The sequence below is a fragment of the Oculina patagonica genome, chromosome 9 (genome assembly GCF_052425735.1).
Source record: "Oculina patagonica isolate OP01 chromosome 9, crgOcupat, whole genome shotgun sequence".
Classification (NCBI taxonomy): domain Eukaryota; kingdom Metazoa; phylum Cnidaria; class Anthozoa; order Scleractinia; family Oculinidae; genus Oculina; species Oculina patagonica.
In genome coordinates this window covers 5,137,136-5,160,079 of record NC_135766.1, presented here as the reverse complement: position 1 = coordinate 5,160,079, position 22,944 = coordinate 5,137,136, and the positions used below count along the sequence as shown (strand labels likewise).

General features: G+C 39.8%; 2 protein-coding genes across 5 annotated transcripts; one reads left to right on the top strand and one right to left on the bottom strand.

Moving 5' to 3' along the window:
• The first annotated feature begins 390 nt into the window (after window positions 1-390).
• Window positions 391-8,362, top strand: LOC144665263 (solute carrier family 2, facilitated glucose transporter member 8-like). Its single transcript, XM_078526475.1, has 4 exons — window positions 391-704; window positions 2,161-2,367; window positions 4,512-4,815; window positions 5,597-8,362. Exons 1-4 carry the CDS (start codon window positions 489-491, stop codon window positions 6,346-6,348), a joined length of 1,479 nt encoding a protein of 492 aa, XP_078382601.1. The 5' UTR covers window positions 391-488; the 3' UTR covers window positions 6,349-8,362.
• LOC144665385 (AP-5 complex subunit sigma-1-like) lies at window positions 6,741-17,889 on the bottom strand. 4 transcript variants are annotated; one of them, XM_078526632.1, is made up of 7 exons: window positions 17,750-17,889; window positions 14,305-14,456; window positions 12,683-12,715; window positions 11,107-11,190; window positions 10,145-10,262; window positions 9,227-9,286; window positions 6,741-8,630 (listed from the first exon to the last, which is right to left on the bottom strand). In XM_078526632.1, the coding sequence occupies exons 1-7, from the start codon at window positions 17,831-17,833 to the stop codon at window positions 8,553-8,555; spliced, it is 609 nt and encodes a 202-aa protein (XP_078382758.1). In that variant the 5' UTR covers window positions 17,834-17,889; the 3' UTR covers window positions 6,741-8,552. The 4 variants fall into 4 exon arrangements, with proteins under 4 accessions (XP_078382758.1, XP_078382759.1, XP_078382760.1 ...); XM_078526633.1 differs by having other exon boundaries at window positions 11,107-11,166; XM_078526634.1 differs by lacking the exon at window positions 12,683-12,715.
• Window positions 17,890-22,944: the final 5,055 nt, after the last annotated feature.

The following is a 22,944-nucleotide window of genomic DNA, read 5'->3' as shown; positions in this document are numbered from 1 at the left end:
TATTTGTCCAGTGTTACGTAATTAAGAGATCATGTATAAGCCATAAACGATATTGCGGCCTATTAATTGTGTGTGAAATAAAGAAAAAATATGGTTCCAGGTACCGCTGTCTGCAGGTCTGCAAACTGAGAATTTATTAATTTAATTTTGTTCATAGCAATAAATTAATTTAGTTATTAAAAAAAAATCTCGTTACGCCGATCCTCGTTCCAACGTTCCGCCGTTCCGTGTTGTGCTATTTATACACCATTTAAGGACATCCGATCCGGATCTGACTTTATAGATAGCGGCCGCGGATTTGCCGGATCGAACAACTCAGCAACTCGGAGGTCAGCGAAAATCAAGCGAATTCTAAAGGCGGAAGTCTGAAGTCTGAAGTCTGAAGTCTGAAGTTTGAAGTTTGAAGTCTGAAATCTGATGTCCCTCCTCGGCTTTCGTAGGAAGGGTGATTTATTTTGCATGAATCGTGAAGCTTCGAAGTAACTAAAATGGTCGATGCTGAGCCATTAGACGAATACACTCGCTCGCGTTCGGTTCAATCTGACAGAATCGGCACAACAGTTCTCGCCACGTTCATCGCAGCTCTCGGCCCGCTTAGCTTTGGTTACTGTCTGGGATATTCCTCTTCAGCTTTGGAGGATTTAGAAAAGGCTAATGCGCCTTCCGCAGTTCGTTTAACCGTTGAACAGGGGTCCTGGTTTTCGGTAAGTCTTCACTGTGTATGTTTAAAGTCCGCGAAAAACTTTTGAACTTTAGGTTTGTTGAAAGCCCCGGAATCTTTTCGGGCGCATAAAGCTATTTTTAGTTATCTGTATTTTTAAAACGAAGAAGTGTTTAGGCCTGCAACTTTGTATGAAGGAAACCTCTGTTCATATTAAAAATATCATGGAATAAAACAGCTCTGTAATACAATATAAGGTTCGAGATATAATTATTGCTATGGCTTTTTCGGAACCTTCGAGATACGGGCCCCTGCCCGCAAAAACTCGCAAATGATCTCGGCCCTGAAATGATCCAGGGACGGGAAGTGATCTCCAGATTGTAACGCAAGCTGATCCCCGGACCGGAAATGGTCGCTTCGCCATAATAGTGAGGAGATGTGTGGACTCGGGAATTTGGACAGCGGATTAAAAATTAATATGATTTATTTTTTTCTCAATTATACAACAGGGTTTTTAATACAACATACAGTTGTTATATGTAACACATGCAAAATGTACAGTATTTGAATACAAACTTCCTTACATGTAAAATCTGCAAGGGGGCTTAAAAAAGATCCTGTCTAGACTGCAAACAGTCCCTCTTTTCTTGTTCAGTCTGTGGGGATGAACGCAAAAACCATGGAGCATGATTTACGAGCAGCGAAACCACGAGCTATGAGTACTTAGTGCAGACACCAGCCAGTTTGAATCAATGATATACTATTTTTAATTCACGCCTGATCACTCATCTTTGAACACAATACTCACTTCCAGTCAATGCTTTACATTTAACCCTCGGAAGTTCAAGGGGGGATGGATGCCACCCCCCCCCCCCCCCTGTAAGGTTTTTACGAAGGTTTGAAAAGAGGATTTACTCTACAATGCCGAAACTTTCAGTAGCTGTTCATTCATCCCTTGCGGGAATTTTGATATGTCAATCATGTGTCCATGATATTTGTTACAAGCAGGTCTTGCCAAAAATCGACATTTTTAACATTTTTCTTTATTTTTTCCAGTTTTGAAACAGAATTGTATGATTTGATTATTTTTGCATTCCATAAGCATTCTGGCTTGATTTTGCATCAATTTCGGTTATTTTCTGACTTTCTAAGGAAATGGTGAAATCCAAGATGGCGGCTTTAATGACGTCCCGTGACGTCATATGGCGTCACAGCCAACAAAAATTATGTCATCTTGTAGAGTACGCTACGGGCTTTCTACTCAGTGCAAAAATATTTCGCTGTGCCTTAATAGGACGAAAATTCTATGGAGGGGTTCCATCCATTCCCCCACTCCACTTGTACGATGGTGGGGGTATGATTTTGCTTGTACGTCCGAGGGTTAAGGTGAAGCCTCCAAGATGACAATGGAAAAAAAATTGAGAACTGTGTAACTAATGAAATGTGACCAAAATTTTATGAATTTTTTCTAATCTTTGAATTTCAATTTATCTTTTTAGTCCTTGGTTGCGGTTGGTGCCATTTTTGGGAGTCCAGTTGGAGGATGGGCGATTGACAGATTGGGTCGGAAAGGCACCATCATGTTGTGTGTTGTACCATTTGAGCTAGGATGGTTACTCATAAGTTATGCTCAAAACCATACCATGCTTTACGCTGGCCGTATCATTACAGGGTTGGCTTGTGGCATAATCTCGTTTGTTGTTCCAGTAAGTTTCAGTGGTATTCAAAAAAAGTATACCGGTAACTTCAGAGATCGTGAAGCCGGGGGCCCAGGGGGGGGGGGGGGGTACTCCGGCTTGTAAATGACGGGGACGAACGAAGGATTTTTTGGGTTTGAAATTTTTGATTCCGGGATTTTTTAGAGTTGGAAATTTTGGCAAGTATTTTTTTTGGTGACTTTATTTAAATAGGGGATTTTTTGGGAATTAAAAACGAACTAAAGTGCCTTGGCGCGGCCTTGGCATGTTTATGGTATTATGAATAAACAAACACGAGCGTTCAATTTGTAATGATTTTCTTTGCGTTATATTATTGCCCCTCCTGGCAATTTAGGGGTAATTTGACAAGGGATTTTTTGGGGGGTTATTTTTGGTCCAGGGATTTTTTTGGGTAATGTCGGGAGACTTAGGGCCGGATGACAGGGATTTTTTTGGGTCCTGAGTTTTGCCTCCATTCGATCATCCCCGTCATTTACAAGCCGGCGTACCCCCTGGGGCCGGGGGGAGGGTCTTAGCCCCCCCCCTAATATTTCCGAAAAAATAAAGAATTTCTTGTAGAAGAGTCTCTAAAGCTCCCCACTTCAAGTCACTAGTTAACCCCCACCCCCCCCCCCCCCACACACACACACACACACACACTGGAAAAATGCTCCGCGGTCCCTGTTAATATTTTGTACTACCATTTTCGAGCGACCGTGAACGGCTAACTTTTTCTGCGTTTTCTCACGTGTAAAACATTCAAGTTTGAATGGACAAACTGTCGCGTTTTTCAAGTAAACCATATAACGTAGTTTAACGTTCAAAATCCCCCAAAATATAAAAAATCTCGATGATTTGGTAAGTGCAGAATGCAATATGGAACAATTGAAAGTATGATGTTTTATATATGTTCGTGTTTATTTGCTTTATTTTACTTTCGGAAAAACTGTTCACAGGCTACTTGTATTCTTTCCCAGGTGTTCCTTACGCTAATCTTTGCAAACGTAACACGACACTTTTGTTCGTTTGTAACAAAATACTTTTGTCTTCCTTGAAAATGCGATAACATGAAACTTTTGTTTTAATTTTGTTTGTTTTACGGCGGCATCGATGACATTTGTTTAATTTAATTAAGTTACGGCTTAGACTGCACGAAAGACGATTCTCAAAAACTAAAGAGACAAATCTAATCAAAAAACATATTTTTCGACAGGTTTTTTAAAACACAGTACAGCTAGGATATTTGTTTCCTGGTTATCAGGTGTTCACGCCGGAAACCCCGGTGCAAGTTTTTGCATACCTTATTACGAAAGCGCTGTGAAAGTCTCAAAATCTAATTTAATATAATTAATTTGCGGTTTTTACTTGGCGCCAAGAAGTCTGCAGGAAGCCTACCGCAAACACGCAATACAAGCGATGTTCATGATAGTTCCAGAAAACAACGTAGACTAATCTGCGCATGCGTTTGGTGTAAATTACGTTGAGTAGTACCACAAGGAGAGCAAAGGTTTTACTAAAACAAATATATACCTTTGAGATCCTCATATAAAAAGTAACGTAGATGTGCTCCACGTTTTACTTGGGGGGTATGGTCAGGTGCTCCTACCCCAATTAATTAATTAATTAATATCAATTAATTGATATTAATTAATTAATTGACTATTAAAGTTTACACGTTAGCGCACTAGCGGGTTAGCGGACGACAGCCCCAACAAACCATCACAATAGTGCATTCTGCACTAAAAATAAGTAAACAATTGAAGATCGCTATCGCAGCAATTGCCAGAAATGTCAAGCCGCCCTTTGCTGTCGACATTCATTGAAGAAATATAAAAATTCGACGCAAAAGTTTTCAAAACCATTGTCTCATGTGCAGAAACACAAAGGCGGAGCTGTCAAACTTGACATGTTGACGCTCCAAACGTTAATTGGTTCAGTTGAAAAATGCGACGGTTTGTCTAGTCAAACTTGAATGTTTTACCCCTGAAAAAACGCGGAAAAAAGTTGGCCGTTCACGGTCGCTCGAAAATGGTAGTATTTACTTCATACCAGTTGCAAAGCTGTTACATGTAAAAAACGGTAGTCACTGGCAAAAACCCCGTTAATTGATAGAGGGGAATTGCTTATAAATATGGTGCCACTTTTTTTCTTAGGTCTACATTGCCGAGATTGTAGCTGCATGGCTGCGTGGTATGCTAGGTTCCGTCAACCAACTGGCGGTGACAATGGGCCTTTTACTGTCCTATGTAATGGGTGTCCTGTGCAAGTGGAGGTGGCTGGCTTTTGTTGGTGCAATTCCCCCAGGATTGCTCCTAATTCTAATGTATTCCATGCCAGAGACGCCTCGTTGGTTACTGGGAAAGAACAGAAGAAGTGAAGCATTGAAAGCTCTGCTTTGGTTAAGAGGTCCTGATGTTGACATTAAAGAAGAGTGCTTCTCAATACAGGCGACTCTTGGTAAGGCCAATTGTGAATCATTGTTCATACAGGTGGACGAATTGTTTTTAAGATCACGGTACATTATATATGTAGGGAGGCGTTGTCACCTAATGGTAAGTGAGCTGGACTCTGGATCAAACGGCCCGGGTTCGGGCCCTGGACGCGGCCAGTGCTTGGGGCATGTTCTTGGGCAAGTCACTTCCTTTGGTGCCTCTCTCCACCCAGGTGTATAAATGGGTACCGGTGAATTTAATGCTGGGGGGTAACCCTGCAATAGACTAGCATCCCATCCAGGGGGAGCAGAAATATTCCTAGTTAGCTCGTGCTGTATCGGCCACAGCTTGACGCAGACTTCACCTTACCCTACATGATTGTATGTTATGTCTGGTCCATGGGAAGTTCTAAAGTTACATTATTACAGGAACAATAGCTCCAACATGCACAGGCAAATTTCGATCGCCACGTTTTCATTACCATTTACGTCATGGTTTGATTTTACAAGAAACACCACATGTTGACAACAACAACATTTTCAGAGACGGTTTTCCCGCTTTAGAAACACAACTGAGAAAACTCATTTAACTGGCGTAAAAAATAATAATAATTTTCTATCACCAGCATTGGAGGCAGTATGGCTGAGTGATTAGCACGGCAGACTTGAAATCTGAGGTAGTCCCAAGTTCAACTCCTCGGCCATTTTTGTAAATAGCTAAATGGTCTGCCTCGTGCCAGAGATATTTTAACCCTGTTATGTTCATGTACAAATTTGTTTTACATACATTATTATTTTCTTTGACAGATCGTCATGAGAGGCCTCGGTTGCGTGACCTGTTATCACCAGTTATAGCAAAGCCCCTGATAATCAGCATTGGATTAATGTTTTTCTTCCAGTTTTGTGGAATCAATGCAGTACTCTTTAATGCTGCGCATATCTTCGCAATTGCAGGCTTTTCAAACGGAAAGGTCATTACTATTGCAGTGGGTTTGGTTCAGTTTGTGGGAACAGTTCTGGCCTGTTTGCTTATGGACAAAGCAGGACGGCGAATTCTCCTCTGGACCACCGCACTTGGAATGTGTCTCTCTCTTTTGGGACTTGGCATTTATTTTGAGATCTACATCCCTCCACCAAAAGATGGTGGCTCAGCTAGTGACACTGTCTCTTTGCTGGGCTCAATAAGTCATTCTGTACCAGCGAACAAAATTTCTTGGCTGTCAATCCTGTGTATTGTTCTTTTCAATCTTATGTTCGCCCTGGCTTGGGGACCAGTTCCATGGCTTGTCATGTCGGAAATATTTCCCCTGCGAGCACGTGGCCCAGCCAGCAGCTTTGTAACCATGGTAAACTGGATGATGTCATTTATTGTTACCAAGACATACGACTCCATGGTGATTGCTCTCAGCATCCAAGGCGTCTATTGGTTTTATGCCGGCTGTTGCTTACTAGGATTTATTTTTGTTTGTCTTATTTTGCCAGAGACAAAGGGGAAAACATTGGAGGAGATAGAGGCCCTTTTTGACAAGGATAGACAGGGCTATCAGGAAATTAAATGAAATTCTTAACAAATATATTTCTTTAATGCCCATGTCAATGGTTTGCCCCAGGATGGGGGGGGGGGGAGGGCAACCCACTGGAAATTTGACTCAGCGTAGCTCTACCTGGGTAGGGATTTTGACATCCACATCAGTCCCCTCTGAGAAAAATTTTACTCAGTCCCCATCTTGGAAAGTGGAAAGGGCCTGGCCAAGGGTGGGAATTTGACTTTTGAAAACCTGAAAATGTCAAATTCCCCCTGGAGTTGTCTGTACCCCCCATTCTGGGGCAAACCATTGATAGGTGCGAGATAGATAGATAGATTTTTATTGGTAAACACATTGCAGCCGCCGGAGCTGCTGAATTACGAACTACTTTACAACCTTGCAATGAATAATAATGAGCAATAAAATATCGCAAACTATTTATAATTAAAACTATGGTTCATAATGAAAGTGTTTCTAAACTTATGTGTCTTACAAATCGGTAGCTCAAAGTATCCCCTTAATATTTTCATGAAACTCTGTCTGTTGCTTTGGAGGGAAGAGAGATTTAATAAGAATTACATTTTTGCCTTTGCACCTTTTTGATGTCTGGAGCCCTACTTTCTTAATTTATTAGAATAAATAAAACATTATTTTGGTGTCATTGTAATATTATCATTACTAAGTTTATGAAGCACAGTGGAAACTATTTATTGTACAATAAAAACATACCGGTAATTGTATCTATAACAAAATTCTGGATTTTGATTGGCTCCGATCTGCACGCACCTATTTGTCGCGTAAATTGGTGACAATCACGTGGGTTTCCAATTAGAGGTATCCAATTTGAGCACCTTCAAATTGGACACCTACATCATTCGCACGTCAATCATATGCACTTAGACGGGTTCTTTCTTGCTGTTTTGCAACTGTTTGTAAAACTGATCGAATAAATTATACCTTTGACTTTTTCATCCAAAAAAGCTGTTATAGATACGATTTACATTCAAGATAAAACTTAATTTAAATTCCAATTTTGCTGTAGCTAAAATAAGCTAGTTTCTTCGAGAAATCAACAAGCCACAAACATACAAAAAAATTAAATAAACAATTATATTATATTATCTCTGTTATCTACCAGTCCTACACATTACAAAAAATATAAAAACACAAATTACCAAGTCTATCCCCCTCCCCTCCCCCCAGAAAAAAAATGTCTCAGCTAGCAGTGCATAGTCGGACAGCTGTAACAAAGTCACTTTGTGATGTTGAAGCTCTTGTAATGTTTGGTAAAGAGTTCCAGGTCTTTGCAGCCAAATAAGTAAATGAGTTTAATCCGTATGTTGTTGAAGACGGTTCCGGTAAATTTTAAAGAACATCAGTTCCCCTTAAGCAGTAATTTACAGATTTTTACAGATTAATTTATTTAGTAATTGGACCTTGTGTGGAATTCAGAGGGTAATTGTGCTTGTAATTTTAATCTGCCTTGTGCTGCACGCTCGGCCAATTTTGAAGTTACTCGCCTGATTACTCCCTGAAATGTACTCCACGAGTTTGGTCCAATTTTATATTATTACTACCGGTATTACTATTACTTACTTATAGGTATTTTGCTGTTATTCCCATTTTACAAACTTGTGAAAATAATTGTTTAAATGGGTGCATGTAGTGTTACACTTTGACAGTGTGTTGTTCAACTTATCTCAATCGTAATAATAACTTTACTGTTTTGTTAGTTCACATCCATAAAAAGGTTTTTTAGTAGCCATTCCAATCTGAATATAATAAAAAAACAATGGAAAACTATATACAAATATCGAAGTAAATAAATCTATAAGTGTCAAATAATTATTTGTTGCACACTGAATGGCAAGACAAGTTGTACAAAACACTGCTTACTGACATATCACCTTGATTCTTCTTACTGTACAGGCAACCCAAGTTCACTACGTGAATTATTATTCTTAAAGTTTAAGCAAATGTGACTCTTGGCTTTGAGCGGTGTTGTGTTACAAAGATGCGATTTATAAGGATTTGTATAGGAACTCATCTCATCTTTGTAACACAACACCGCTTAAGCCAAGAGTCACATTTGCTTACACTTTATGAATGATTATTTCACGAAGTGAGCTTGGGCCGCCTGTGCTTACTGCAACTTTGTTGCAATAAATATTGATTGCAGGGGGCTATTACATCTTACAACCTCAAAAAATAATTTGCTAGTGTAACAGCGCATTCGGTCACTCTCGTTTTAAGTTCATGACTTGTTCCAGTTCTTTCTCCACTTGCCTTAAATAACGGTTGTTCATGAACAGCAGCTGAAGGGGAATTGACAAAATAATACATTTGAAATCATTAGTTCTGATGCAGAATAAAAGTCATTGAGCAGTACTTCATATGGGACTGTTTATTATGCTGTACAAGGAGCTCTAACATTTATGTCTGTGGATGAAACACTAGTGTGTGAGCATTCAAATGAAAGGTGAGCAGTACTTTCATGTGGTACTATTTACGATGTCGTACAAGGTGGTTTAGTCTGAGAATGAAATCCTGTTCTGTGGTCATTTGAATGAAAACTATTGAGTTGTGCTTTATGTGTGCTGTGTATTTCTCAAAAGCAACGTTTTGCAGCTTGAAAGAGGCCCTGCCAGGGGGGGGTTCCCGTGTCGCTTGTCTAAATTTAAATATGTGCTATGTCGCTGTTTTTTTCGCTCTTCATGTCGCTGTCGGTAATTAAATTGAAGGAAAATTGCTTGTCCTTGTCGGAAGTGAAGTTTTTTTCCATAAGGGTTGTCGTTTGTCGCAATTTTATTAGTATGCTGTCGCTACTTTTTGGGCCTGTCGCTTGTCGGAATTACCCTGGCAGGGCCTCTTGAAAAGACAAACTTTTTAAACCAGCTAGACATTAATATACCTGGCCATTTGGTAGAAACTGATGAATAATAGCAGCAACCTTGTCCACCTTGAGAATGGCCTACAGCAATGACCAAATCAAAAAAAAAAAAAAAAAAAAAAAAAAAAAAAAAATAAGTTAGGCCAACTAAAGAATAATGTTTTTAATAATAATTACAGTCTAGAAGTTTAAATTGCTTGCTTGCTTGAAAGTTCCAACTATAGCATTGTTCCAGAGATACCCATACCCCCACCACGTGCAGGTTTTTGGTTTGAACGACACATGCCTACCCTCTCCCCCCCCCCCCACCTTCTGAGACCCCAGTTAAACTTTCAGATACACACTTGCATTGGGTGGCCAAGGGGACTCGCAAATTTACTGGTACATGTACATGTAGCGCACGTAAATTATCGAAATATAAAGCCATGTCAATAAGTTATGTTACTGCACACCATTATTCAGTACATATAATGCTGACTACACCTGTGTTGACTGACTGAGGCTTGGTGGTTTAACGGTTGAAAAATTGCACCGACTTGCATAAAAAATTTGATTCTGACCAAACTGAATGCAAGTTTATGCAAGTGCACACAAGTTCTGGTCAATCATAGGGAACCACAGGTAAACACAAGCTAAACATTTGTGTCTACAAATAAAGTTTGCATTTCTGTATGGCCAGGCTTTTAATCAGGGTCAGCCAGGGGGGTATGTGGTTACCAATAACCTGAAAACATAACCAAAATTTGAAAAAAATACAGTATACTTCATACCTGTATACACCCAATTTAAAATCCTCCCATATACTGTATACCTAAAAGCCCTGGCTGACCCTGTTTAATAAAAATTATTATTTTTAATTATTGTTTCTGCTAAGAGCCATTGTTCAATCCCACAGTTATCAGGCTGTGGGCAGTAATACTGTGAATAGAACTGACATACCTCTGAAGGGTTAAGAATGATTTGACAGTATTCTTGAAGGTGTCTGATAATAAGATCTAAAATGTTCTCAGCAATTAGACGGTTCTCGTCCTTTTCACACACAAGAGTAAATCCAGAACTAAAAAACAAAAGAAATAGTCAACTACTTGCAATATGTGTAAATTCTTTTTTAATTAATATATTAATTTGTTTCCTTAATTAGAAGCTGGGCCAAAAATGTATATACATGTACTGTATACTTCTGAAAGTAATGTGAATCCCTCATTACTTGCAGATAATTTAGCACCCTTTTCTATTATTTTCCAATTACTATTATTTCTTTTCCAATTATAAGGGGCGTCACTACCATATGTTGACAACACATCTAAACAAATAGAAATGTTTTCGATTGTAATTTTATTAATGGAGGATAAAAAGTAAAATTCTTTTGAAAAGAACTGTGTTGCCTGTGGAAAAGGTCTTCCCCCCCCTTTTTTTGTTGTTTTTTTTTTTTTTTTTTTTTTTTTTTTTTTTTTTTTTTTAATTATTTTTTTTTTTTTTTTTTCAAATTTTTTAGTCAAAAAAAATTTCTTTTGGAGAGGGCGACGTAGTTCGAGCACTGGGAAAAGGGTCATCTAAAACAAATATCATTTGATATCATTTTGGTATGGTCTGTTGTATTTGTTACTTTCACTGTTTCTCGCAGTAAGTCAAATAGCACTTAAGATCACTACTTTTGTAGTGTCGATTCCTTAACGATTTGCTAACAACCACAAAACTTAATTTTATTAAAGGGGGGCTACTTTCAGGGAACTTTCAGTTACTTTTGGAATGGTATGGAATCTTGTAACTCTGACCTCAGCATGTGTAACAGAGTCAAACTTAAACTGGCACTTATGAAAATTTAATACAAAGTCAGACAAAAAATTGGAAACCTAATTTAATTTATAGCCTTAAATATACATCATTATTTTTAATCTTACTTTGCCAATCCCTTCCAAAGAACAACTCTTTCAACTTGGTATGGATTTCCTGATGAAAGCCTGTCAGCAAGAGCACACTTTGAACTGTTGCAAATAATAATGCAGTAATAACTTGTTGGCTACTTCATCGAACCGACGATAATTGAGACGAAGAAACCAGATGACAAACTTATGAACGAGGTATGCATGCGTGTCATTGTGGGTCTGTATTTTTTCATCTTTAGGCCATCCCAATAAAATGTTTCGTTTCCCATCGCCCCGTCTCTTGTGATGGTGGGTCGGTCGGTCGGGCAAAAAAAAAAAAAGAAAGAAAAACTTGAAGGGTTCTGGGTTCCAGAAAAGGCTGGGCTGCTAAGTAAGAAAGCCTGATTACAAAGTCAACTCGAGAACGTGGCATTTTCGTTCGTTCTTGTTTATAAGTCTTTAAATAACGTGGTAACGATGTTTATTTAAGACACAAAGACAACACATCATACCAATTCTTGTTAATAAAACAAGATCGTGTGCTTGTGAATTGAAGTACTTGCTTCTTTGTCATGTGAATCTGGATTTTTTTTTTTACTTTTCGAAAAAAATGGGTCGGTTGGGCGATGGGAAACGAAACATTTTTTGGAATGGCCTTATTAAAATAACGTGCAAAAAATATCATACATGGATGGTTTTATTGTTACTAGTTAATAATTACTGCATTACAACATGGTATGGTATTGAAAACCCAAAAAGGACTGTCTAAAGAGTGCAAACTAACAAAGAAAATTCAATGGAAAGTGATAAATTACACCCACTTTCAGTGTTACCTGCATAGCAGCTTTCCATTAACATCCATCTTTCGCCATGCTTACAAACAAAATGGATCTTAATCCGCCAATCAAAGCCCACTAGCATGACCTTCTGACCTTGTGGGCTCATTTGCATGAAACCAACAATGTTATACATCAGTTTTGATTGGCTCATTTCAAACAGCACGTCGAAAGACGCTGTCAAAAGTTGATGTTGAAATATGGATGTAGAAAGATAGTTATGCATATAACACTGAAAGTGGGTGTTATTGACATAATTAATTTGGTGGAGAGAGGCTGTGAGGTAATCCAACAGGGACGGCGGAACATTTTTCCAGGTGCGGGGGGGGGTGACGGGGGGGGGGGGGGAAAAAATGGAAAAAGTGGGGGGCCTAAAGCCCTTGCCCAAACCCCCCCCCCCCCCCCCCGGCTCCACCGTCCCTGCCCAAAAATGCAAATATGCAATACAGAGGCCCTGCCAGAGAAAATTCCGAAAAAAGAGGCCTGCACGGCCCGAAATCTAGCTACAGCACCTAGAATGAAATTGTGACAAAAGAAAGCCCTTCTCAACAAAATTCTGACAGGGAATTCACGCAACATGGGGCATTTTAAATCCTGACAAGTGACAAGGGAAGCCCAGCTTGCAGAGCCTCATTACGTGACCCCAGTCAACACTTGAGCTAGGTCTGCTAATGGTTTGGAGCGAAACCTGCCAACCACCAAGTGACCGTGGTAAATAAGGCCTCCATTAATTATTAATTAGTAGGAAGTTGATAATAAACTTGAGAGATATGTACCTGAAAACACCTGCCTTCAGATTAGATAAAAGCCTGCAAAATAAGAGATTAATAATTCTTTATCACATCTGAACTGAAATTTTATAGCTTTGATTCTGGTTTTGCATAATAAAAGAAAAACAGACGATGGGTGTGAGTCTAGTATTGATTGGGTAAAAAAAAAAAAGTACAGTCAACTCTCTCTAAAATGGACACTGTCGGGACCATCTCCAACTGTCTGTCTTAGAGAGGTGTCGGTCTTATAGGGAGTTTAGTTACAGTAAAATGACTGAAAAAACGGCAGGGATGGGGCTAACACTAGGTGTCCGTCTTGAAGAGGTGTCTGTCTTATACTTTTTTAGACTAAGGTGTCCGTTAAGAGAGAGTTGATTGTATACCTAAATGTTAATTTGCAGAGTCCAATCCAATCCACCAATTAATTTCCATGCATTAGCTCTAATTGGACAAAACATATCACATGGTACAAATTCGTATGACTGGTATCAGACAATACAATCCATCGATCTTGAGCTGAAAAATATTTTTTGTTCACAACTTGTTCAATAATAATTAATTCAATAATTCTGCTCAATCTTGCAAAATTTAACTGGTCTGATTTTAACCAACTTGGCCTAGGTCTCATCGGCTAAATATCAGATATTTCATGTGATTTCCCAGTAATTATTGTTAATTATCCAGCAGGTTCTTGTGGAACAATCATGTAGCAAAGAGATGGTTTTACAATGGATTTATCGAGCATGGAGCAAGATCCCAGCATATCTGATAACAAGATCGTTCAAGTTCTCTGGTATCACCAATGCTCTCGACAGAACTAAAGATGATGCAGTTTGGGAAGAAGAAGAACGAAAAAGAAACAGAAGACACAGAAGAGCCAATAGGCAACGAGTTCGAGACAGATAGCAAAGCTGAGGATGATGAGTAGCTGAGCTCAGCCAAGCTTTCAAACAAAATGGTTCTTTTCAGATCCACCCCAGTTCTTTTTAGAACCAACAAATTTGAACATGTCAATGATCAACGTTGTTTGTCTTTTGTTTAGTCATTTACCGCTATTTATTTATTTACTCATTTCAGTTTAGCATTTATTATCAGGGGAATTTGGAAAAGTTATATTTTGTTGTGTGAAAATACTTGGTTATAAGACACACTGAAACTTTATTTACCTTCGGTATTATGAAGCGTGTTTGAGGCCTCTAGCAAGTAATGCTAAATAAATCTAGCATTTTACAGTATACAGCACAATGCACAAAGACCAGACCACAACACCGGGAACTCCATGCCCTACTCCTTACGATAAGTGTGTGGGTTCTTTTACGTCCCCTGCTTACCATAACACTGAAGAGGCAGGAAACGGGGCCTACGCCTTATTTCCTTATCCAAGCAGACTAGAATGTCTATTGCAGATGTCATTGCAAAGGCAGCATATTCTCCTCAGTTATTTTAAGACCCCGAGTGTTGGTCCGGTCTTGGAATCGAACCCGAGACCTCCCGCACGGTAGTCCGGCACTCTACCAACTAAGCTAACGGGTCAACGGAGTTTTGAGCAGATTCTAATTGAACAAGCATAATATTTTCTCGTAAAAAATGGTGTGCCTTTAAACCAAATAAATACAGTAATTACTTACTCATCTGTTGATGATAACCCAGAAAAATCCTCTTGACTATCATTTCCAGATGCCACATATCTAAAAGAGTACTCAGATTGCACACGTTGCGCTACTTGTAACAACTGCTCTTTCCTTCTTGCACGTTCATCTTCACTTGCCACACCATCAGGCTAATCAATCAAATAAAACTAGATTTAAGTATCAGCAGTGTAAAGTGAAGTCCCACAGGATGCTGCGGGGAAGGAGAGGGGGGGGGGGGTGCCCATATAAAACAGATGGGATTCTCAACAGAATTTTTGAATTCAACCCCTACAGGGGACCAACCTGGGCCTGGCTCAAGCTTTTTTGACCCTAAAAGATAGTGGGACCAAAATTTAATCCCCAAAGCGAGATGACAAGCATCCCCATCATTTCCATGTGACAGCCCCACCCCCATTTCTGGCAAGGTACCATAGCAGGCTCTTAGCTAGATGGGCCTCCAGGTGTCCTATGGAGATCTATTGGATGCCCGCTTTTTTGACTATGATTGGAAGTTACAGTTTAGCAAATTTGGAAATCTTTGCATTCAAAACTGCAGAAATACACCTCCTAGGAAAGTGGAGTCAGGCCTTATAGAACATTTTGGATGCCCACTTTTCAATCCCTGGCTAAAAGTCTGGACCAGGGAAAATATGTTTGTTGTAATGGTGGTTCTTTTACACCGCGAGTTTCCATTCCAAAACATTTGACTGTCTATTAGTAATTAACTGGCCTGACTAAACAACATTGCCTATTATAAAGGGATTTGTTAAATACAGTTGTCCATATTAGGCCTGCTGCAAATTTTGGGCCGCCTCCCTTTTTTGTTATTTGTTATTGGAAAAACTGGAACAAGCAAAAACTAACAGGCGTTACTCCTCAATTAATTACAAAAACAATTCTGTAAGACATGGCTTTTGTCTGCATTTTAATATGAACTTGGGCCAACATTTTAAAGCCTTGGCACACTAGGTCCATACTAGATAGGTCAATTACCTTGCAGGATTTATTTTGCAAGTTCTTTGGAGAATTTGACGAAGTAGGAAATAACAAATAACAAAAAAAGCGCCCGCTCGCTCTCTTTTTTATAGAAATGCAGACGAGAAACATTTGGGGGTTTTTTACGTAGCTTTATAGAGGTCACCACAATAATGTCACTTTTATGACTCCTCTGACAATGAGAAGTGGTCAGTAACTAAAAACAAGCTCACGCTCGTCTTTTAGCTCCATGTACATTGATTAATATACAGCATCAAACACTGTCTATTAGTAGAGTTGTACATTGTCCATCTCAGCTATGTAATGCTACATGTAAATGTAAATCTGTTAAATTGTTTTCAGTCTCGGTGGCTGTTCGCCATTTCATCATGTGTGATTTTGACAAATGCCAAGCGTGTAGCTCAAACGCATTAAGTGTGTGGATTTAAGGCATACAAAATTGACTCAAACACACTCCACTAATCTATGATTATGGTATTTACTCGAATAAGCGCTGCGGCACTTATTAAATATTTCGAGCCTCAAGTGCGGCACTCATTCATGGGCGGCGCTTATTTAAAATTGGATGCCACAAAGAATCTTATCTTTTACAGTAATTGAAAATAGCGTCTTTTGATTGTCAGTATTCGTTTCTTGCTAGAGAGAGAAATCAGTGGTGCTAGCTGTCCTGGCAAAGTTCGCAGCCTGCATAGCATTTACAGAACTTCGTATTGTAAGAATGTTGGATAGAAAAACTAATGGGCGAACTGAAATACATTGCTTTTGATGGAAAGAAATGTGCAATTTTGTTTTAGAGTTGCTTTGTAGCGCTGTTTTTAGTTAAACCGAATTCCTCCAATAAGCACCACATAGGTACTGGGACACTTATTCGAGGGCGGCGCTCCAACGACCTATTTTGGGGTGGGGCTTATTCAAGTAAATACTGTATTACTAGTAGTCACGGTAGAGTCCTACATTGTCCATCTCAGCTATGCAATGCTACATGTAATAATAGTAATATTAAGTACAACTCCCATATATGGGCTGTTAAGGTACACGTTAATGTGCCGTGGGATAGGGTATGGTTTTTCAGGTTCTCAGTCTCCTTCAACTAAGTCCCCACCCTTGCCTGATGACCCCCTCCCCCCTCAGGGATGGCTGATTATCGTTCGAGAATAAATAAAGTATCTATCTAAAAAGTATGAGGTACAGCTAGTTCAGGTGCGTAAGAGGGGGGGGGGGGGGTCGAAGGATTCGAACGAACCCCTTTGGAGGTCAATAATGAAGGATTGAAAACGCAAACTGTTGATTTTCCACTTTTAGCAAAAAGTGGGGGAATGGAAAACAAACTTTGAGCGTTGCAGCTTTTAAATAACCTGTACCCTGCAAGAAAACGCTAAAAGTATCGGAAAAGTATTAAATTGTTGTTGTTTAGGGGAACGGATCCTAGTGACCTTGTATTATATGTAGTCAAAATAATCCCATCGTTTAAAAAATATTTCCTTAACGGGCGTTTGGGATTTGATAAATGGAGTATCTTACAATTTCGGGGGGCCCAGGTGATACATGTATTTAGTGCATATTGACGCTTTGACGCCGCTTTTAGTACATTGATGGTGGAGCTGGGGGGTGGGGGCTTAACCTTTTACCCTGAGATGCTTTTGCAGCACATGTCAAGCTTTTGTAAAACGTTTAAAGTCTACTAAGCCGGTACAGTATGTATAAATCTATCAAGTTAACAAAACGCCAGAAATATTGTTGTTATGACTAAAAATACCTCTTATTTTACACTCCATCGAGTTTGAAATACAGTAGAACCCCGGTAACTCGAACTCGAATAACTCGAACAACCTCGCTAACTTGAACAAACTTCCATTTCCCTTGGATTTGAACCCACCCTTCAGTCTTTTTTTTGGCGGTGTTTTTTTAAAAAAAAAAGGCAAAAAAGCCAAAATAAAACTACACGCGCGCCACCCCCCCGCAAACAATGTTTATACTCTATAAACAAAAAACCAAAAAAAATGCGCGTAGAATTCAGGTTATTATATAATATTAAATAGACCCCGATAACTCGAAACCCCGCTAACTCGAACTGTTTTTCGTTTCCCTTCAGAGTTTGAGTTACCGAGGTTCTACTGTATTGACGTAAACAATGCTGAAAATAGCATTTCCGGGCCTTTAGATTTCAAAGTATTCTGGGGGGACATGCCCCCTAACCCCCCTAGAGGCTCGCGCGCTCGTATTAAATAACCCCCCTTAATAAATGTTCCTGTCAATACGAACACCCTTCCAAAAACCTTAGCTACGCGCCTGTAGTTGTAGCATGCCTTCAGTGTGAACAAAAAGGTTCTTAAAAGGTTCTTTTTTTATGGAGTCGTTTGGACTATGATGTCGACTATGGACCTAAATGGCTAAAAGTCACAATTTTCTATAAAATTGATCCAGTTTACGCAATAAATGGTCTTACCGGAGATTCGTGTACAAAAGACGAAGAGTATAATACTCGGCATGGTCCAGGAACAAGTGAATGTACTAAGAAAGCGTAAACCATTTCAATTCAAGTCACGGAACACAAGCCATCGGAGCCGCCATCATTATCTTTTTTGTTCTCCTCGTTCCCAGAGCTACGCGGTTTCAGCTGCGCGGCCACTCCTTGTCTCGGCTCCTAGACACCATGCACCAGCTCTGCCACGAGCGCTTTTGAAAACCTGAAAACTTGTACCCCCCGAATTTTCTAGCGTGATTAACAATGTTATTACGTTAGTATATAGTTCAAGACGCTACGCAGTTGTTCCCAATTTTATCACTGTTTGTCACTCTTGACACAATATAACGAGGTGTTTTTTAGGTATCATACTTCTCTTCATTTTTTCGGCTGATTTAGGTCTCCTGCAGATTCTACGTTTAGCAGCATTAGTGTTGGCGGTCCTTTGCCTTTTTTAGGTGTTTTCTGGTTTCTACAGTACATCTAGATTGAATAAAGGCGAAACTTAACGTAAAGTTCTTTTTCCTCCGCTTTATATAGGATTTTTGGAAATATCTTGTTCGATTTTTAAGCAATGCAAAAACCCTATGCTCGTCCCATAAATCTATGTTCAGGAACTTAGGGGTGTTGTGTAAATATTTGGGTGATTTTTGGAGATTTTTGGCAGGAGATAGTTTTTCTTAAAGGAGTAATAAAATTTAGAGAAAAATAAATATTGAAAATTTGATGTAGTTGTACATGTAAATTTAGAATTTGAAGTTAAAAATTAGAAAACGGACACCAGACAGTCCCCTGAAAACCTGGAATGCTCTTGCGTGGGGGTCTCTCTACAAAACACGAAAGCCCAGGGGGGGGGGGGGGGTACTCCGGCTTGTTAATGACGGGGATGATCGAAGGATTTTTTTGGGTTTGAAATTTTCGATTCCGGGATTTTTTTGGGTTGGAAAATTTGGCAAGTATTTTTTTTGGGTGACTTGATTTAAATAGGGGGTTTTTGGGGGTATTAAAAACGAACTAAAGTGCCTTGGCGTATTTATGGCATGATGAAAAAACAAAACGAGCGTTCTTTGTGTTATGTTATTGCCCCTCTCTTGGATTTTTTGGGGGGTTATTTTTGGTCCAGGGATTTTTTTGGGTAATGTCGGAAGACTTAGGGATTTTTTTGGGTCCTGAGTTTTGGCTCCATTCGATCATCCCCGTCATTTACAAGCCGGAGTACCCCCCCTGGGCACGAAAGAGGCCTCTGCGGAGGACGGGCTGGGAAATGGGGAGAGGTGAAAAGTAAGGGACGGACCATTATTTTCTTGTAGGGGGGGGGGGATGAAAAATTTTCTTCTGCAAACTTTTTTCCCAGCTCCCATTTTACCCTAACCTGAGTATCAGGCCTTCCTAAGGGGAGGGGGGAGGGTTCTCCCTTCCCCGGGCCCCTTTACCGGGCCTTAAGAAAAGCCTGATACTCAGGCTAATTTTACCCCTTCAGGTCCCTCTTGAAAAGTTATTGGGGTATGAAAAAAGACTTTAAAGGAAAGAACGAAGGATTACGGACAGGACTTTTAAAAAACGCGGACAATTCAATACCCCTATAACAAGATAGGTGAAGAGTAACATGACTTTTATAAAACGTTGGACACTTCAATACTCTTACAACAAGATAGGCGAGTGTCAATTCGTCGCGGATCACCTGGTCCGAACGAAAAGACGAGGCCAAGGCAAAAGCGTGAGAAGTAAACCAAGACCCCAGAGAGTACTCTCTATATCGGAGACTCCGCCTTAAAGCGGTCCCTTTTTCAGGCTGTGGGTACATGATAAAAGCTGGCAGGGATTTCACGAGCTGCGATTATACAGAAGGGTAGGGAAAACTGTCATATACCTGCCAGCTCTCACGCCTTGGGCATAAGTCTCACGCCTTGGGCATAAGTCTCACGCCTTGGATATCAGTCTCACGCCTACGAGTTGAAAACTTCGATCTTACGCCAACTCACGCTTACGAACCAATTTCTCACGCCTAGTCGAAAAATGTGACACATTTTCCAAAAAATGTAATCTCAAACCAGTGTGAGAAAATAAAACACCATGTAAAATGAGTAAATGGCGATACCTTCCCCCGAAATGACAGAGTTGTGACGAAGAAAAGCATTGGGAACGAGGTCGTGTTTAGCAAAACACGATCGGGAGATGTTCGGAACGTCTTCGGACGTCTTCGGAAAACTTTGGACATTGTCGTATCGTCTTCGAAAATCCTGGCACTCTCAGGATAAAAATCTCACGCCTTTGACCCAGAAAAAGTTGGCAGGTATACTGTCAATTCTCTATTTTCCAATTGCCCATAATGCACTTTGTTTCCCCCCCCCCCCCCCAAATTTTGCATAAATATTGTTTTGGAAATATACAGTCCTCCCAAGAGAATTTGAAAACAATAGTTTATGCAAAATTTGGGGGGCAAACAAAGTGTATTATGGGCAACTGAAAAATAGAGAATGGTTTTTAAAATTTATCAAGTGAAAAATTAAGAGAAGTGTATGTGTTGGGTACCATTTTCTATCGAAGGTACAGTAGAACCCCGGTAACTCGAACTCTAAAGGGAAACGAAAAAACAGTTCGAGTTAGCGGGGTCGATCACAGGCTCCCCAAGCTCAAAATACGTGGTGTATGGGACAGCTTGAGTATATAGAGAATTGTATTGGAAAGTCACTGATCGTAAAAAAAATTGTGTAAATAACTATCTAATTTGAAATAAAGTTTTCCAACCTCAAATGTGTCGTTTTCTTGTCTCTTGTGCCGATTTTGAAGGCATTCTGGCGCCGTTTTGTGAAGTTATTTGAAATCGTAAGGAGAGCCAACGATAATACCTTGATTAACACAAGCGTTAATTTCCTACAAGCGTTAATTTCGCTATTCCTAGCGACGCAAGTACAAGTATTTTGTGCCACGTGAAAACGAACAACATAAGCATTAGAACGCCCTGTTTACTAGACGAGGGTGGAATTGGAACGTGTGCTTGGCAGACACAGCCAGACGATGTAAATTTTCTTGTGCTTACCGTATTTACTGGAATAAGCGCCGCGTCGCTTATTAAATTTTTCGCGCCTAAAGTGCGGCGCTTATTCGAGGGCGGCGCTTATTTAAAGCTTGGACGCCACAAAGAATCTAATCTTTTACGTTAATTGAAAATAGCGTCTTTTTATTGTCAGTATTCGTCTCTTGCTGAAATCAAAGTCTCTTCGAGATACCGACTTTTTTGCATGAAGTATGAGTCGAAGGTTTATCCTGAGCATTGTTCTTCGAACTTATCATTACAGTTGCTTTGTAGTTTAGTCAGTTAACAATATCCTATCTTCAAGGAGGAAATGCAGCCATAAAATTTTGTCAAAAATGGCTCGTCCGCGCCGAGTATTTATACACATATTCCTCAACATAACACAAATAAACAGTGCAAATTTCACCGAGATCTGACAATTCTATACTTTAAAATTGCAAGGACTTTTCGAGGCAGTCGATTACGGCAGCGAAATTAGAAAATGAAACAGCAAAATATGCGTTTGACGCTTTGTTTTTGCGACGCCATACGGTATTTGAATTGTTATAGGTAGACCGCTGTTCAATGTGTTCAAGGCCGTATCGTTACGATTGCTCCACGAAAAAGCACGAAAAAAATACGGATATTTCCGACTACTGTCGGAGAAAACATTGCGCATATAATTGCGGCGTAAACAAATCGATACACTCAAGCTGCGTTTCTGGGCTCTGCGAGGGTCGGATATCAAGACAGCTTCTTCGTGGGCTTAAGAAGGATTAAACAAAAGCCATATATACAGTGAATGCTTTCGAATTATATTTGAAGATGAAATACGAAAGAATTTTGCTGTCTTTGACTGAAATTCCACTCGAACTTCGTAGACACCACAGGCAGCCCAGGCGTGTTATGTGTTTTTCTTTACGGAAGGCTAAACCGTCGAAAGAGAAAATCGCTTAAATGGCCTAAATCCCACCCTAGGAACACAGAGAAGGCAAAATAATGCAAGAAATACAATACAAGAGGTAAGCCATTTTTATTTCAGTTCCTTTACAGATGTAGTATTTAGAGCAAATTTCGAAGCTTTCTCATACATTGTCTCAAACGGCTGAACCAGACTTACGCAATCGACAAATATTAACATTGATCACATAATACGCCTGGGCCGCCTGTGTAGACACGATCGCATGTTCTAAAGCCGATTCATGCAACATTGCTGTCATTCCCTGTCAACGCGAGGTCACGTCCCTAACGACCTAGGCTGATGACGAAATAGAATGGCGCTTGTAGCGACCAAATTTGGCCTAATTTTTAACCGCTCCTAAGCTAAAAGAAGCCCCCATCTCTTGCATTTGTTTTAACTTCAATAATATCTTTGAAAAGAGCGAGTTTTTTTTGGTATGGTTTATTTTTGACGTTTGTAATTTTTAAACGATGTAAGTGCTAGTGATTATTTATTCGTGTTTTAGCGTTAGTTACGCAATCCATCGTTTGCGAGACGCTTTTTATAGATCGCCTTTCAGACACACGTGCGTTGAGATAAAAAAGCTGACATGTCACTTTTAGAATTGTTATATAACGTTTTTAAATGTGACAAGTCACGTTTTTTCCACGAGATAGCAAGTGATCACCCACAGCGGAAAGAAATCCCTTGAGAGTTAACAAGAATGTGGTTCCAAATTTTGCCCCACATAACTGCTATTTTTTGCTTGTAAACAAGCAAAAAAAGTCGACAAAAGAAGTGGCGCAAGTGTCCTGGCAAAGTTCGCAGCCTTCACAGCATTTACAGACCGTCGTTTTGTAAGAATGTTGGATAGAAAACTAATGGGCGAGCGGTAAAACAATCACTTTGAACTGCAAAACATCGCTTATGGTGGAAACAATAGTTGTTTAAGAGTTGCTTTGTAGTGCTGTTTTTAGTTAAACGAAATTCCTCGAATAAGCGCCGCATCGGGACTGCGGCGCGTATTCGGGGGCGGCGCCTATTAACTTTTTTTGTCCCAAATGCGGCGCTTATTCGAGTAAATACGGTATGCGGTTGTTTTCTCACAGCACAACACAATCACAAGGAAAGGAAAAATTTTGATCCTTGTGCTCGCATCAAGGCCATTTCCATGGTGAAATATTTGTTATTGCATCTTCGCTTGCGCTTGTCACCCGGGGG